The sequence below is a fragment of the Diabrotica virgifera genome, chromosome 2 (assembly GCF_917563875.1).
Source record: "Diabrotica virgifera virgifera chromosome 2, PGI_DIABVI_V3a".
NCBI lineage: Eukaryota > Metazoa > Arthropoda > Insecta > Coleoptera > Chrysomelidae > Diabrotica > Diabrotica virgifera.
Window position 1 is genome coordinate 275,375,303 of NC_065444.1, and position 16,118 is coordinate 275,391,420.

At 33.0% G+C, this 16,118-nt stretch overlaps 1 protein-coding gene across 1 annotated transcript; it reads right to left on the reverse strand.

Annotated features, from left to right (window-relative positions):
• Positions 1–5,449: 5,449 nt before the first annotated feature.
• On the reverse strand, positions 5,450–14,490 carry LOC114340902 (calphotin-like). The gene is made up of 2 exons (XM_028291682.2): positions 14,339–14,490; positions 5,450–6,556 (listed from the first exon to the last, which is right to left on the reverse strand). Exons 1-2 carry the CDS (start codon positions 14,351–14,353, stop codon positions 5,546–5,548), a joined length of 1,026 nt encoding a protein of 341 aa, XP_028147483.1. The 5' UTR covers positions 14,354–14,490; the 3' UTR covers positions 5,450–5,545.
• Between the last annotated feature and the right edge of the window lie 1,628 nt (positions 14,491–16,118).

A 16,118-nucleotide genomic window follows, 5' to 3' on the forward strand; every position in this document is an offset into this window, starting at 1 on the left:
AGCATAAAACTGATTCTTCTTCCCCTTTCTTCTTCTTTCTAGCATGATTGATCATGCTAGTAGGCTACTACCTGTTCATTGCACTTAAGTCATCCCCGTACGATGAGGTCCAGAATTCTCACCGTCTGCTGTACTCCATCTCTTTATCTGTTTGTTCCAATATCTTTGTCTCTGTCTGACCCACCTTCCTATGTCCTGTATTTCACTGTTTTTTCTGATGTCTTTACTTCTTATTCTGTCACGTAGAGTTTTGCCTTGTATACTTCTTAGTGTTCTCATTTCAACTGCTCTCATCATTTGTAACGTTCTATTTGTGTCTGGTGTTGTTTCTGTCGCATATGCTATAATAGGTATTATTGTTGTTTTATATTATTTTTACTTAGTTTCCAGTATTTAGATGATAAATTGTTCTTCCATACGATTTCTGTCAGGCATCCCGAGATTCTAGCTGTTTTCATTGTTGGTTCTCTGACCTCTTTTGAGAGATTTCCAGTGCTTGTTATTTCCGCTCCAAGATATTTGAAGTGATTCACCTGTTCCACAGTTTTGGAGTCAATTTCCAATTTGGATTTATCGGTTCTTTGGAAATTATTAGGCACTTAGTCTTCTCGGTGTTGATGAGCGTATTTAGTTCTTTAGCTTTAGTATTAAATGTATGCAGTAGCTCTCTGGAGATTTTCTTCAGAATCGGCGATAACAACAGCATCGTCAGCATAGCAAACGACTCTAAAGAATGTGTTACCCATTATAAATCCGGCTGTTCTGGGTAGGATTTCTATTATTTTGTCCATTATTAAATTAAATATGAAGTGGATCAGTGAATCGCCTTGACGGATTCCTGTGTTTATAACTATGTCTTCTGTTGTCAAATATCCTACTCTTATTTTTGTTTTACATTGTTTGTTTATATCTTGTACTATGTAGGTTAACTAGCCTGCGCTTTAGCCCTTTTTGTCCCATTATTTCTACTAACACATCCTTTAATGGTACTCTGTCAAATGCCTTGGTCATATCGACGAAACACCTATGCAGGTTTATTAAATTTTATGGATTTTCCGCTATCTGTCTGATCAAAAATATCGCATCAAGAGTAGATCTATTTTTCCGAAAACCTTGTTGTTCTTCCCGTATGGTTAAAGTTTTGGCGATTTCTTCCAGTATAGTTTTTGTGAATGCATTGAGAGTTCTGTTAAGCAGTGTTATTCCCCTATAATTTCTTGAATGTGAATGTGTTTTCTCTCCCTTTTTGAAAATGGTTATTGTTATGCTGTTTTTCTTCTATATTATTCTTAAATAAGGTTAGTAATTCGTTCTGTAATTTTTTCCCTCCGTGTTTAAGTATCTCATTGATGATATCGTCTGGTCCAGGACTTACAAAACTGTTTCGAAGATTTTAATTTTGGTTTTTCTTGAGTCATATTTGGATTTCATTAATGATCGACATGTTTTATACTTTTTTTCCTTTTGCTACACTTGCCTTTATCTCCATTTCCCCATGTCCCTTTTTAACCTAATTTTACACATAGGGAAGTAAATTCTGAAACTACTTTGAACATTCATGTATTTTCTTCTTTTATGTTGAATGTAAAATGATCTTCTGTTTCGTTATCTGTTCCTCCAATTACCACATATTTTGTCTTTTCTCTATTTATTACAAGCCCAAATATTTATGCCTCTTATTATATGGTTTATTGATCATTTTAGTTCTTTCTTACTTGTCGTTAATAATGTTAGATTATCAGCGAATGCTATCATCATCATCATTTAACCCGGATCTATCCACTGCTGGATATAGTTCTTCCTCAGTCTTTTCCATGCATTTCTGTTTTGTGCTGTTTGCATCCAGTTTTTGTCGATCTGTTTTATGTCATCAGACCATCTGGTATGACGACCGCTACTTCGATATGCTTCTTGTCTTGGTCTCCAGTGTATTATTCGCTGTGTCCATCTGTTATCCGACATTCTAGCTATGTGTCCAGCCCAGTTCCACTTTAGGGTCATAATTCTTTCTATGGCAACTGTCACTCCTGTTCTCCGTCTTATCTCCCTGTTCGTAATTCGATCCCGACGAGAAATGCCCAACATTGAGCGTTTGGTGGCTCTTTTGGGAACACAAATTAATTTTATTTCTTACTTTTTTGGGTATTGTTGAAGTTTCTGCACCATAGGTAAGTACTGGCAACACACACTGATCAATGACTTTTCTTTTGAGACACATAGGCAGTTCTGACTTAAGGGAACATAGCTCAGCTTGCCGAATGCCACTCAAGTGAGTAATGAGTCCTATGCAGCGTCTTAGTTCGCACGTTTGATGATCTCTTCCTATGCTCATCTAATGCCCTAAGTACTTATAAGAGGTGGTTTCTTCAATAGGCATACTATTTACTGAAATCTTTTCGCTTAACACAAGATTTGTCATGATTTGTGTTTTTGTATGGTTGATTTTTAATCCAATTTGTAAGGAGGCTAGGTATAGTTTCTCCAGTCGCAATACTGCATCATCGATGCTGTCAGCAAAAATAACAATATTGTCAGCGAATCTCAGATGACTAAGTATTTAAAAAATGAATAATCATTTTCAATTTCGATGCAACACGAAACTACAGCCGCATCATATTTTAGTTCAATCAGAGAGTGCAGCAAGCACCTCTACCAGTTTTGAAACTTATTAGTCTCTCATCAGGAGGCACATATTATGCTGCTCTCTCTGACTCAACGAGGACAAACCCCGACGGATTGCAACGAACTAAATGGCAGGGATGCCCTAGCGACAACTTCTAGCAAAAGACTAAGTATTTCTCCGTTGATATTAATCCCTTTTTCACTCAGATTTGCGTTCTTAAACCTATTATGCTCTAATAATGTTGTAAACAATTTTGGCGAAATTGTGTCTCCCTGTCGCACTCCCAGTTTTATTTTAAATGCGTTGGTCTTTTTATCTGCCAGTTTCACGTTTGCTGTCGCATTTTGATAGATGGATGCCAATGCTATACATCGATGGATATTTTTAAAGATTTTTTATTGCATATTTATTTTTTTTCTGACTACTCCTTCCAGTATCAAATTAAAAAGAGTCGTTGATAGTGGGTTTCCTTGTTGTAATCCTTCCTTTGTTTCAAAATTGTTTGATTTATGACGTTTCCATACTATTTAGTTTGTTGTTTATCCATAGTCATTTTTACAGTCCTGAAATTTTTATTTGTTAGGCACATCTCTTTCATTATTTCGTACATCTGCTATTCGCCCAATATCTTTTCCATGTATTAATTTAGCGTATTCCTTATGGTTTGAGTCAAGATTTTGTAAGCTATTTCTAGCAACGTAATACCTCTATAATTTCGACATCTCATTTTATCAGCGTTTTTGTGTATTGGTCATATTTTTGCTGTCACACTCTCTTTGCATTTTTTCCGCTTCTCAGAAATTATATATCTCTTTAGTAGTCTTTTTCCCCTGCTTTTATCATTTCCGTCGGTATTTTTGTTATTTCTGGGCTTTTATTATTTTTTCAGTCCCATTATTTCATTTTCTATTGTTTCCTTTTGTAAATATTTTTATAATCAAAAATCGGTTTGCAACATTACTCTTATTTTAATGTCTAAAAACAATTACTAAAACTAAATATTCAAGCATTCAAAAATGTGAATGAACTTCAAAAGATACAAAATTTCTAGTTGATGAATTTTAATCTTTGTTTTAATTCAATGTACTTTTTTTGTACATTACAAATATGCAATGTCTTAATAATATTATTATTAAAAAAACAATGCAATTTAGTCCAGAAAGCCACTGCGCATCCGCTAGGAAAAATATTCTAATTCGGATTTTTTGCACAATCTTACTCAAAAAGGACTCTTTTTAACAAATGTTCATGTTGCCAGGACCAAAAGTTGGTCTAAATTTTTTAAACGTTTTTTTTTGTTTTTTTCCTAAAATTATTTTTTTTTTTGCATGGAACAAAATTTTTTTAGGTTTTTTGGATCATTCCAAACAGAAAAGGTCTTTAATGACTTTTCTCTAAAGTTGATAGTTTTTGACATATAAGCGATTAAAAATTGAAAAATTGCGAATAGGCCATTTTTAACCCTCAAAAACTATGTGAAAAACTCAAAATTTGAATATTACCAAGGTAGGTAAATATTCTCTAAACATCGATTGATGAAATCCCGAAGAGTTTTTCGTAATACAGTATTCAAAACTCCTTTGTTTTTTAATTGCTAACAAGCGTGCGCGACACTATTTTCCACCGTTGCATGTGTATGCAGTATGGTGCAAATGAAAGGAATAAATTCGTTATTTCGTAAACCGGCGACTTTAAGGAAAAATCCCGAAACAGGTCGATTTTTATTTTTAAGTTATGATATTGTGACATATATGGTATACTATTGACGTCATCCATCTGAGCGTGATGACGTAATCGATGATTTTTTTAAATTAGAATAGGGGTCGTGTGCTAGCTCATTTGAAAGGTTCTTCAATTCTCTATTTAGTAATATAAACATTTACATAATTATTTATACAGGGTGTCCGATAATTAAATTTTTTTGTCAATTTGCCAAATGATTTAATTTAACAAAATTTTTTTGGACACCCTGTATAAATAATTATGTACATGTATGCCCGACCCGTATTCTCATTTAAAAAAATCATCGATTACGTCATCACGCCCATATGGATGACGTCACTAGTATACTATATATGCCACAATATCATAACTTAAAAATAAAAACCAACCTGTTTTGGGATTTTTCCTTAAAGTCACCGGTTTACGAAATAACGAATTTATTCCTTTCATTTGCACCATACTGTATACACATGCAACGGTGGAAAATAGTGTCGCGCACGCTTGATTGGCAATTAAAAAACAAAGGGGTTTTTGACATTGTATTGCAAAAAACTCTTCGGGATTTCATCAATCGATGGTTAAAGAATATCTACCTACTTTGGCAACATTCAAATTTTCAGTTTTTCACATAGTTTTTGAGGGTTAAAAATGGCCGATTTCGCAATTTTTAGTGGCTTATATGTCAAAAACTATCAAATTTAGAGAGAAAAGTCACTAAAGACCTTTTCTGTTTTGAATGATCCATAAAACCTAAAAAAAATTTGTTCCATACAAAAAAAAATATTTTAGGAAAAAGACAAAAAAAAAACGTTTAAAAAATTTTTGACCAACTTTTGGTCCTGGCAACATGCAAATTTGTTAAAAGGGGTCCTTTTTGAGTAAGATTGTGCAAAAAATCCGAATTAGAATATTTTTCCTAGCGGATGCACAGTGGCTTTCTGGACTAATTTGTTTACTCAGTTACAAAAAAAAAAAATTTTGGCGAAAAAATTCTATTTTTTGCTTCTAGTCTAATAATTAATCTTATGGTTGATGGAGTGATTAGAAGGAAGCATTAAATACACGTCAGTTAGTTAAATTATTGTAAAAATTAAATACCAAAGATTAATTTTATACAAATTTATTTTCAAAATACTAAATTTACGTACACATTTTGTCAAATATCAACATTATATACATATATCATCAATGTCAGCAATCTTAGTGTTTTTGGGCATTCTTTTCTGTGTTACGGGCAAAGATGCTGTGTTTACCGTATGATCCGAAGTTGGATCCGAAAATGTTCTTGTTGTGGCCTTGGGTCAAGGGGCATGGGGGAGCTTGTTCAGTTTCGAGATATTCACCTGAGATGATTTGAGAAGATTGGAGACCAGATTGGAAACCAGATTGGAGACCAGATGAAAGACCATATTCTTGTCCGTACACCTGTTGGCTGTATACCGGCAAGCTGATTTGTTCAACTACTTGTTGTTGAACAACGGGCTGTTTGTAGATTTTGTGGTGTACGTTGATGAGTTCAGGTACTTTAACAACATGTGGTTCAGGTACAGTAACAGCTACTTTACGTTGGACAGCAACTGGGTAGGGTTGAGCAACTGGCACTTTGACGATTTCTGGTACTTTGACGTATACTGGCTTTTCAACAGCTACAGGTACAGTTTTGGTGATGGTAACTGGGTATGGTTTTTCTACTGCATATGGTACCTTTACTTTTACTTGGTATGGAACTTGGTGAGGTACATGTACTGGGTATGGTTTATCAACTGGGTATGGCACATTTACTCTAACTTGGACTGGAAGAGGTTTCTCAACAGCTACTGGGTAAGGTTGGGCTACTTTAACAGTCTTGGTGATGGGTACAGCAACAGGTTGTGCGATGGCAACTGGTACTTTGTTGATTACGTTGTGGACAGTGTGTTGGGCAACTTCTTGTCTTACAACAGGGGCGCTGTAGAACTGAGCAACAGGGGCAATTTGTTGGGCCACTTCTTGTCTGACTAGAGGAGCGCTGTAGTATTGAGCAACAGGGGCAACTTGAGCAGAATTGGACAAAAGGACGGAGTTGTCTAGTTGAAGTGGGGCACTGTATGCTTGTGGTAAGGAGTCAAAGTAGTACAAGTTCTCTCCAAGATGACGTTTAGACTTTTCGGAGGATTTAGCATCCTTAGCTCCGGGGGCAGCAATAACAGCCAATACAACGCAAGATAAAATCTGAAATTAAAAAAAAAATTCAATCAATCATTTTGATTTACTGATAATAAGCAAATAAACAGTATTAAAACTCTGTCAGTCATTTTAATACTCTGATGTATTACCTGTTTCTTATTATATTATTATGGGGCAAGATTTAAATGTATAAATACATTTTTTTTTGTTATTATTTCTTTTTGCGAATCTGTGAATCTAAGATTAATCTAATATTAAGATAGACAAATTTAAAATAAGTTCATAATTTTTCACAAATTTGCCATTCTAAAATATATGTAGGTGTTTTAAAACGATAAAAAATAACAATAAAACACTCGAAAAATTAAAAATTCTAGTATCCATATGCAAAAGAGGTAGTTAAAACATTAGTGACATTTATCATTAGGGATAAATAATAGCTACTGGCAAATCAATAAAAATGTTAAATTTTATATAATTTTTTTATTTTATATTTGTTTATTGTCATTATTTCAAATTACTTAATAAAAAGGAACCATCTATGTCCGTCCTACTAAATGTTACATATTATTATGCATTATATATTGTAAAATGTTACGTTTGGTCCATTTTACTCAATGGAGTCGAAATACAGATAAAGTACAAATCCTGAATCATTTAGAGGCATTCGAAATGTGGGTGTACCTGCGAGTTTAAAAAATTATCTGAATGTCACAAAAAATAATTGAAAAAATCCTACACAGAGTTAATAATAGTGCAAAGCTACTTTTCCGAATGACTAAAAAAAAGAAAAACCAGATTTGTTGCTGATTTGCAATGTCACGAGAAGTGTAACAGCTCTTAATTACCCATTAAATGGGGGAAAAATAGGGGGAAATCGTGGTACTGGAAGATACAAATTGTCGTGAACAGGGCTAGGTTTTGAGTAGCTAATTAGAACACCAAGGAAAACAATGAACTTGAATGAGGCAGACAGCACATGAAGAAAAAAAAAAAGATATCACCTATGTATTGATACTATTGGTGGAAACTAAATTATTTTTGAAAACCAATAACTTACTGCAGTTCTTTGTGGGAACTGAATTATTTTAGAAAACCAATGATATCGAAATTAATAACAATTTAAAACCTAAATCTCGCGTCCCTGTTTGGATCCATGACTTCCAGAACAACCTATGTATGGTTCAACAAAATCACGGAGTGAAAAATATTCTTAAGACGGTATTGGAAGAATCAAAACACAAGATAGATCTTGAAAAAATGTTTATATTCTATAAAATTGCAATAAGACAGCTAAATATTGGGTTTCATAGTACAATTTGGATTTGGAAGTGCACTGCAAACGAAGAAAACCCTGTTCGCCTTAAGGGGGAAGTCTACTGTGATAAGAGAAAAAACAGGCCGAAAATATGACTCGTACATTAAATTAAATTAAACCGTCATCTTTATTATATATTCAGAATTTGTGAAAAAAATTTGTGAAAAAAAAGTCGAAATATTCAAAATTGCCGTCGTGGCACTCCTTCAAGCGCAGGTTCGTTTTTTAGGTGCCCAAACGGTGTACATGAAATCTCACGTCTACATCTGGGTGATCTGAAACAAAAAACAAAATATGGTTATCATCTACATAGTATTGACTCTCGTCTGACGGAGGATTTTTTTCTATAAATTATTTTCTATTTTTTGCCCAAATTTGATGTTATTATTGTTTATAACAATTAAACAAAAAACGATATCAAAAAAATTCTCCGTCAGACGAGAATCAATACTATGTAGATGATAACCATATTATGTTTTTTGTTTCAGATCACCCAGACGTGATATTTCATGTACACCGTTTGGGCACCTAAAAAGCGGACCTGCGCTTGAAGGAGTGCCACGACGGCAATTTTGAATATTTCGAATTGAAATTTTTTTTTGCAAATACTGAATATATAATAAAGATGGCGGTTTAATTTAATTTATTGTACGAGTCATATTTTGTTGGAAAAACAAAAACCCGGAAAATCGTCCTGTTTTTTCCCTTGTCACAGTAGACTTCCCCCGGAAACAGTAGCGATCAATAGGTTGCAACACACGGTCTAAGATTGCGGCTGTAATTTTGAATATTTTGTCGAGATATTTGGCATACATATTCGTAATATAACAAAGAATGGCGGTACAGAGCCCAATTTGATAAATATATTAGTATGTGGAAATTACCCTATAACTAAATAAAAGATTGCAAAAAGGAGCCTGTACCGCCATTAAGAAGAACAAAAAAATACACTTTCTTCAAATACATTTTTTATCCCATGCCTAGATTTTGTGTCACATTGGATCTACTAAAAATCAATTCTCTATAACAAGAAATCGAACGTGACTGGCTCGGCAACATTTAGCGCGCCTATGAGTATAAAAATTATTGTTTTTGATAGTATAATGTCACTGTCAGTGTCGAATTACCGACGCACTGTTGCCTCACTTTTGAAAGTTCGCAGACCTTTCAAAAAACAAAAATATTGATAACGCGCTACTGTTTACTCTGAAGTGTTGTTACTTCCGCAAAGGAGTATGGATATTAATTAGCAAGTGTACGTGTATATATGTGTTCTAGCTCTAACAGATACTTGTAGCAGATAATATCTAACAGATATACGACGGAGATGCAAGGTGAACATTAATAACTGGGTAAGAAACAGAAGAGTAAAATGGAATGAGCACTTAAGCCGAATGACAACAAATAAAGTCATCAGAACAAGAGACAATTCCCCGAAAATATGCCTTCAACGTTAAAAACAAAGACAGTCATGTTTATTCAAAAATAAGAAGAAGTGTACGTGTGTTTTATAATCAAATGATCAAATTACTTAATAAAAAAATATGAAAAAAATATTTTCAAGAAACGCTTTTCTTTAGTTACGAGTGACTAAAATTAAACATATAAAAAAGTCAACTAAAAAGCAAAAAATAAAAAAAATAAAAAAAATCTAACACATTCGTTAAAGAAAAGCGTGGGGCGAAAACTGTTTATTCGATGAACACGCGCCACGCTTTTCTTTGACGAATGTGTTGGATTTTTCCAGTTTTTTTTTTGAAGTTATACTTCTTTACGGGCGTAATGACGGTGAAATTTTATATGGGAATACCTAGCGACCGGGCGCATGCGCATTATAACTTTGTTCTGATTGGATGTTCAAATGACATGACAAAAATTATCCAATATGGCAGCTGTGGCACAGCTGTGGGACTGTGTTTGGTTATAATGTATGCTTGTTGCGTTTTAAAATTTGTAGGAAGAGAAACAACAAACAAAAAGTTAGTTAATGGTTATACTGCCTTTTTAAATAGTTTTCATATTATATTTTTGGACTTATTTACATAGAAGAGATGATTGTTGCATGCCAATGTGAAAGCTCATCAAACTGTGCCTAGTATGAGTGCCGCAGATCTCGCTTATTCAAAGCTAAAGAATCTTTCACTGGTAAGTGTTTTATAAATAGTTGATCAAATTTTGTTATGATATTTGAACATAGCCACTTTGCACGACGCAAGTGATTGCGAAATTTATTAGTCGTTATACGGGCTCCGATACCTACCTTGAACCTACCAAAATACATAAGTAGTATGTAATACTTTTTTTTACATAATTTGATTACCATCAAAATTTCTATCAATATTCACCTAATATATTGTCTTCTTACCCTATGTTTTGTTGTATTTTTTCAATTCTAAATCATTTCAATTCAAAATCAAAATAATTTGATTTACATAAGTTAAAAATGTCAAAAGGTTAATCTGTTTAGTTAGACGATCTTCGCACATAATGACAAGCTGTCTCTGTGGTGCAGTTTTAATGCGGGTGAATCCCAATACAACTCAAATACCAGCCGCGTGGTAAGTTGGTTCGAATCCCAATAGAAACTTTTATTTTTTTATTTTTTTTTATTTAAATTTTATGATTGTAAGTATATTTATTATATAATTTTATTTTCAGAAAATACGTATTTAGTTAACAATTTTTCCGACAATTAATGTTCAGAAATCATTTGTGGCATTTTTAATGTGTTTGTGTGTGTTTTATTTTTTTATTATTTTAATTTTTGGCACTGTTTTAATAAAAATGTTTGAGAAGTATTAAGTATAAATTAATTTAATATTTAAATAAAATATAAATAAAAAGTATATTAATTTCGTTTATAATCATATAATCATATAATAGAAGTATAACTTCTTACGTGCGTACAAAGTACACACACATTCTTTTATTATTTTTTGCTTTTTAGTTGACTTTTTTATATGTTTAATTTTAGTCGCTCGTAACTAAAGAAAAGCGTTTCTTAAAAATATTTTTTTCATATTTTTTTATTTTTTACTTTTTAGTCTTACACTTTTTAAACATTAAAATATATCGTCCTTTATTAAAATACAATGTATAAAACATATGATGTACAAACATGAAAAGTAGTCGGAATCGGCTAAAAATTTGAGACTTTATTGTTTATTTATGAAGCATAACGTAAACAATTAACGTAAAAAGTAAAATTATGTATAGTTCATATAATTAGCTACAATATGTAAAAGATTCAAATTTCTTAACTGTAAAAAACAAGAGAATTTAAGCATTTTCCGTTAAAATCGTTTTTTTATTTAAACAATTAATAAACAAAAAATTGTTATTGACTATTCGTGCATTGTTCCCGCGAATGCATATGTCTGCAAATTTTTAGTCATTTGCATTGAAGAAAATGCAGTCAAATTGTCGTCCAAAAATTTGACCTAAACGATTGAACTAAAGAAAAGCGTTTAATTAATTAATACGACAAAACGAATTCTAATGTTAATTGTAGCACAAAACGTCTCTACCGGTGGTTTTTCTAAGACTACGATAAAAACACAAATTTTTTGAATTCGAGTTTTGGGTAAAGTTTTGTTTCGTATCGTATTGAAATTTGACACGAATAAACGCCGATTTATATATAAACAAATATATGAGCGTTCAAAATTTGAAACTTTATTGTTTATTTATGAAGCATAAAGTAAACAATTAACTTATAAAGTGAAATTATGTATAGTTCATATCATTAGCTACAATCCGTAAAAGTTTCAAATTTCTGCATTGTAAAAAACCGGAGAATTTAAGCGTTTTCCATTAAAATCTTTTTTTTTTTATTTAAACAATTCATAAACATAAACATATAGGCCTGGATCCCGCGTATGAAAAAAAAGTTGATTAATAGCAAGCTGAAAATTTGTTAATAGCTTAAGGGTGTCTAGTCGGATAAACTTTGATATAAGGGAACACTGGAACAGGGGCAGTTTTAATTGTGGAACAGGTTAAAAATTTGGAACGGTCAGACCACAAAAACGGCACTTTTATTTTGTCCGACAGAATAGATTTAAACTCTCCGAACAGAGATTAAACTCTCATGCAAAAATCAGACTGCTATTTATCACCTGTCATAATTCCTGTCATTTGACATATTCTACATGTTCCACTCATTAAAACGCCCATTTGGTGATAAATAGCAGTCTGATTTTTGCATGAGAGTTTAATCTCTGTTCGGAGAGTTTAAGTCTGTTATGTCGGACAAAATACATGTGCCGTTTTCGTGGTCTGACCGTTCCAAATTTTTAACCTGTTCCACAATTAAAACTTCCCCTGTTCCAGTGTTCCCATATATCAAAGTTTGTCAGACTAGACACTCTTAAGCTATTAACAAATTTTCAGCTTGCTATTAATCAACTTTTTTTTCATACGCGGGATCCAGACCTAATATTTTTTTATTGATTATTCGTGTATGGTTCCCGTGAATGCATATGTCTGCAAATCTTCATTCATTTGCATTGAAGAAAAGTCAGTCAAATTAACGTCTAAAAATTTGATGCAAACTATTGAAGTAAAGAAAAGCGTTCAAAAAGAAACATTTAGACATGAGATACAGGAGACATCAAGATAAGATGGCTTTGGTACAGGAGAACGTTTTTCACAAAAATACAGATTAAGGGGGGAGTCAGGTAGGGATGAGTCCTGCCTCCCACGCTGTTGAATGTGTACTTGGAGAAAATAATCAAGCACTAAAAGAATTAAATATTAATAATATGAACTAAATATACATACCCATCTGGGATGGGCAGCGTATGGAAGACTGCGTGATATTTTTAAAGGTGATATACCTATCAGCTTAACAAGAAGATCCTTTAATCAATGTGTCCTGCCTGTTCTTACCTATGGCATAGAGACACTTACTCTAACAAGGGCATCTGCACGAAAGATCATTGTTGGGAATAACGGTAAGGGGTAAGGTAAGAAACGAAGAAATTCGTAGAAGTGGTGTAGAACACATTATAAAATACATAGCCAAAATTAAATGGAAGTGGGCAGCATAAAGTGAAAACATGAAGTAAAACATGAAAGAAAAAATAAAGTAAAACATGATCGACTCATGGAAATTCTGAAAACTAAAAACCTAGATGAAAGAGATTTAAGACTAATAACACACCTCTATTACAATCAGCGAGCAATAGTAAGAATTGAAAAAGAAACATCTGAAGAAATGGAAATAAAGAGAGGAGTCAGGCAAGGCTGCATACTATCACCTCTATTATTTAACGCTTATTCTGAAGAGATAATGCGAGAAACTCTGGAAGATAAAACAGTCGGCATAAGAGTAAATGGAGTCTTAGTTAACAACATCAGACATGCAGATGATACAGTAATAATAGCCGATAGTTTACAAGACCTGCAATGACTCATGAGTAAAATAGTAAGGTTTAGTAGGGAGTACGGACTCTCTCTCAATATTAAAAAGACGAAGTTTATGAAAATTAGTAAAAACAACCATAATAATAACGAAATTTTGATAGTAGAGGGCCAGCAGATCGAAAGAGTAAAAAAGTACACTTACCTAGGAACACTTATAACAGAAAATAATGACTACACTGCAGAAATCAAAGTCAGAATCGAAAAAGCACGTTCTAATTTTATGAAAATGAAAAAGGTCCTATGTAGCAAAGATTTAACATTAGCTCTTAAAGTACGCCTAACAAAATGTTACGTGTACAGTGTACTTTACTATGTAGTGAAATCATGGTCGTTAAATGTAGAGACCACGAGATGTCAACCTATAGAAGAATTATGAGGGTTTCCTGGGTAGATAGGGTTACGAACAACGAAGTACTGAGAAGAATAGGTAAAGAGAAGGAAGTTGAACTTACAATTAAAGAAAGAAAACTACAGTATCTCGGGTCTCGGCTCTCTGAGTCTGCGACTCATAATGCAAGGAAAGATAGATGGCAGAAGAAGCTTCGGAAGAAGACGAATTTCATGGCTGAAGAACCTGAGAGAATGGTTTGGATGCAGCTCAAAACAGCTATTTAGAGCTACTGCTTCAAAAATTAAAAAGCTACGATGATTGCCAACCTCCGTAGCGAAGATGGCACCTGAAGAAGAAGAAGGGCAGCATATGTCGCTGGAATGAAAGATGATAGGTGGACCAAAAAAATCTTGGAGAGGAGATCGAGAGCGGATAAACGAAACCCGGGAAGACCACCCACAAGATGGACTGACGACATAAGTACAATTTGTACCAACTGGATTGCCGCAGCACAAGATAAATCTGAAAGGAAGTTTTTTAAGGAGGCCTAGTTCAGCAGTGGATGACTATGGGGTGTTTATGAATATGAACTAAATGCTGTAAAATTCCAGTGGCATGAAATATTACAAGACAAATTGACTATTTAATATGGAAAAAAGTCATCGGGTGACTAAATTAAACAACACGAAAAAGATTAAAGATTTTAAATTTTGAAAAATAGTTGTGATATAGATTTTAATTTTACACTTACCAAAAAAGTCTTCATGATGATCTAGTTTAAGAGAACTGATCTGAATGATACTGAAATCTTCAAAATCGTCCTATTTATATCATAAATATTTAGGTCTACAAAATTATTCTTGCTTAAAAAATATTTGAACCTGTTCCACAAATAATATATGGACCTGCTACTAGATTAGTATTCCACTGTGCGTAATTTATTGCTTGATTTAATTTAATTCTAGTACGAGACCGGATCAAGAAAAGAATCCAAAACACCAAACACGTTGAGATCTAGTTTATCTATTTTTAAAATAGCGTATTTTTAAAAAAATCGTATGTCTAATATACCTTGTGAATTTGAACATTTTTAATTAGATGTAATATCAAGATAATTAACTATGAGAATAAGTGAACCTCTTGTATTAAAAATAAAAAATGGAAAACTGAATATAGATTACAATCAAAAATTTTTTGTATAGTCCTGAAAGAATAGAAACAATGATGAAAAGAGAATAAATTAATAAAGCTGTTATGTTAAATGAAACCAATTTCGCTGCAAATTTCTCGATAGAATGCAGCAGGATCTGGTTATGAATATTAACCCATTATAGGCGAGGGTTCTATTTAGAGATCACTGAAAATTTTATTTTTTTTAAACCTTAAAGTTTAAAATTCTTTTATGTATTTTTTCTTCATAGTTAGATTGTCTTGTGAAGATGGTTCCTAAGTACTCAAATCTTTCAACTTCTTTGAAATTATATTGTGTTCTCTTTGCCGTTGTCATTGTTACGTATTGTCCCCAAACGAATTGCTTATTTGTCCATTCCATATACTGTTATATAATTTTATGGGAAAATTTTAGGAAATTTATTTATGCCAAAGATTACGAGATCATAGATTTTCATCGCCCTGTATATGGCCAAAAAATTGTGAATAGTATTAGTTAGTCATAAGCCGTGTTTCGTGGAAAGTGAAAATCGTTCAGTATTAAATTATATGAACGGACTTATACAAATATTACAGTCGGATTAGAAAGTACATATATTCGCTTTCAAGAGAACAATAGGACGTTTATAAATGCTTCTTAGAAGGAAAGATGCTAAACACAATTGTTGAGTTTTAGAATATTGGTTTTTTTATAGCATGTAGAAACACAAAAGTAATTTCGGTATCTCCTAGAATTTGATGAAACGGAAAAGTTGTATACAACAATAATTTGTTCTTAAGAAATGAAATTAGGAATGTAATAGGTAGAGAGGATGTTTTGCGATTCTCGAGAGAGACGCATGTAGTGAGAATAGAGTGTTTGAGTCTGAGTTGAGGAGGAAAAAATTTCACTGTGTAATGAACATCTGGAGAGAGCAGTACAGTTTTTGAAAAGTAAGAAGTCGGTGTAAAGTGGTGAAGTTGGCGGCCGTGTAAGCAGAATCGTGTTGAAACGAAATCGTTTATCGAGTTGAGAAGTTAAATCTCCTTGTGTCCGAAGAGATTCCTGTTTCTGTCTGGAGCGAGTAGTCGGCTGGTATCAATTTGCACAAGATATCGAGCAGAAAGAAAACTGAGGAGAGATTTCGAGCAAGTGCTGTTGCTTGTTTGTGAAGGAGTTTGGACGAGAAGGATCGTTTGCAGCATCCTAGGAGCACGCGTGGGAGAATCGAGTACTACATAATCCATCAGAAGAAGTAAAGAAGAGAAAAAAGGTTAGTCAAATTATTTGTGAAACGGAGGGAGTTGTTTTATATCACATACCATATTTGTTTATTTTTTATTGAACAGTTCTATAGCATAATTTAGTAATTCATAAATTC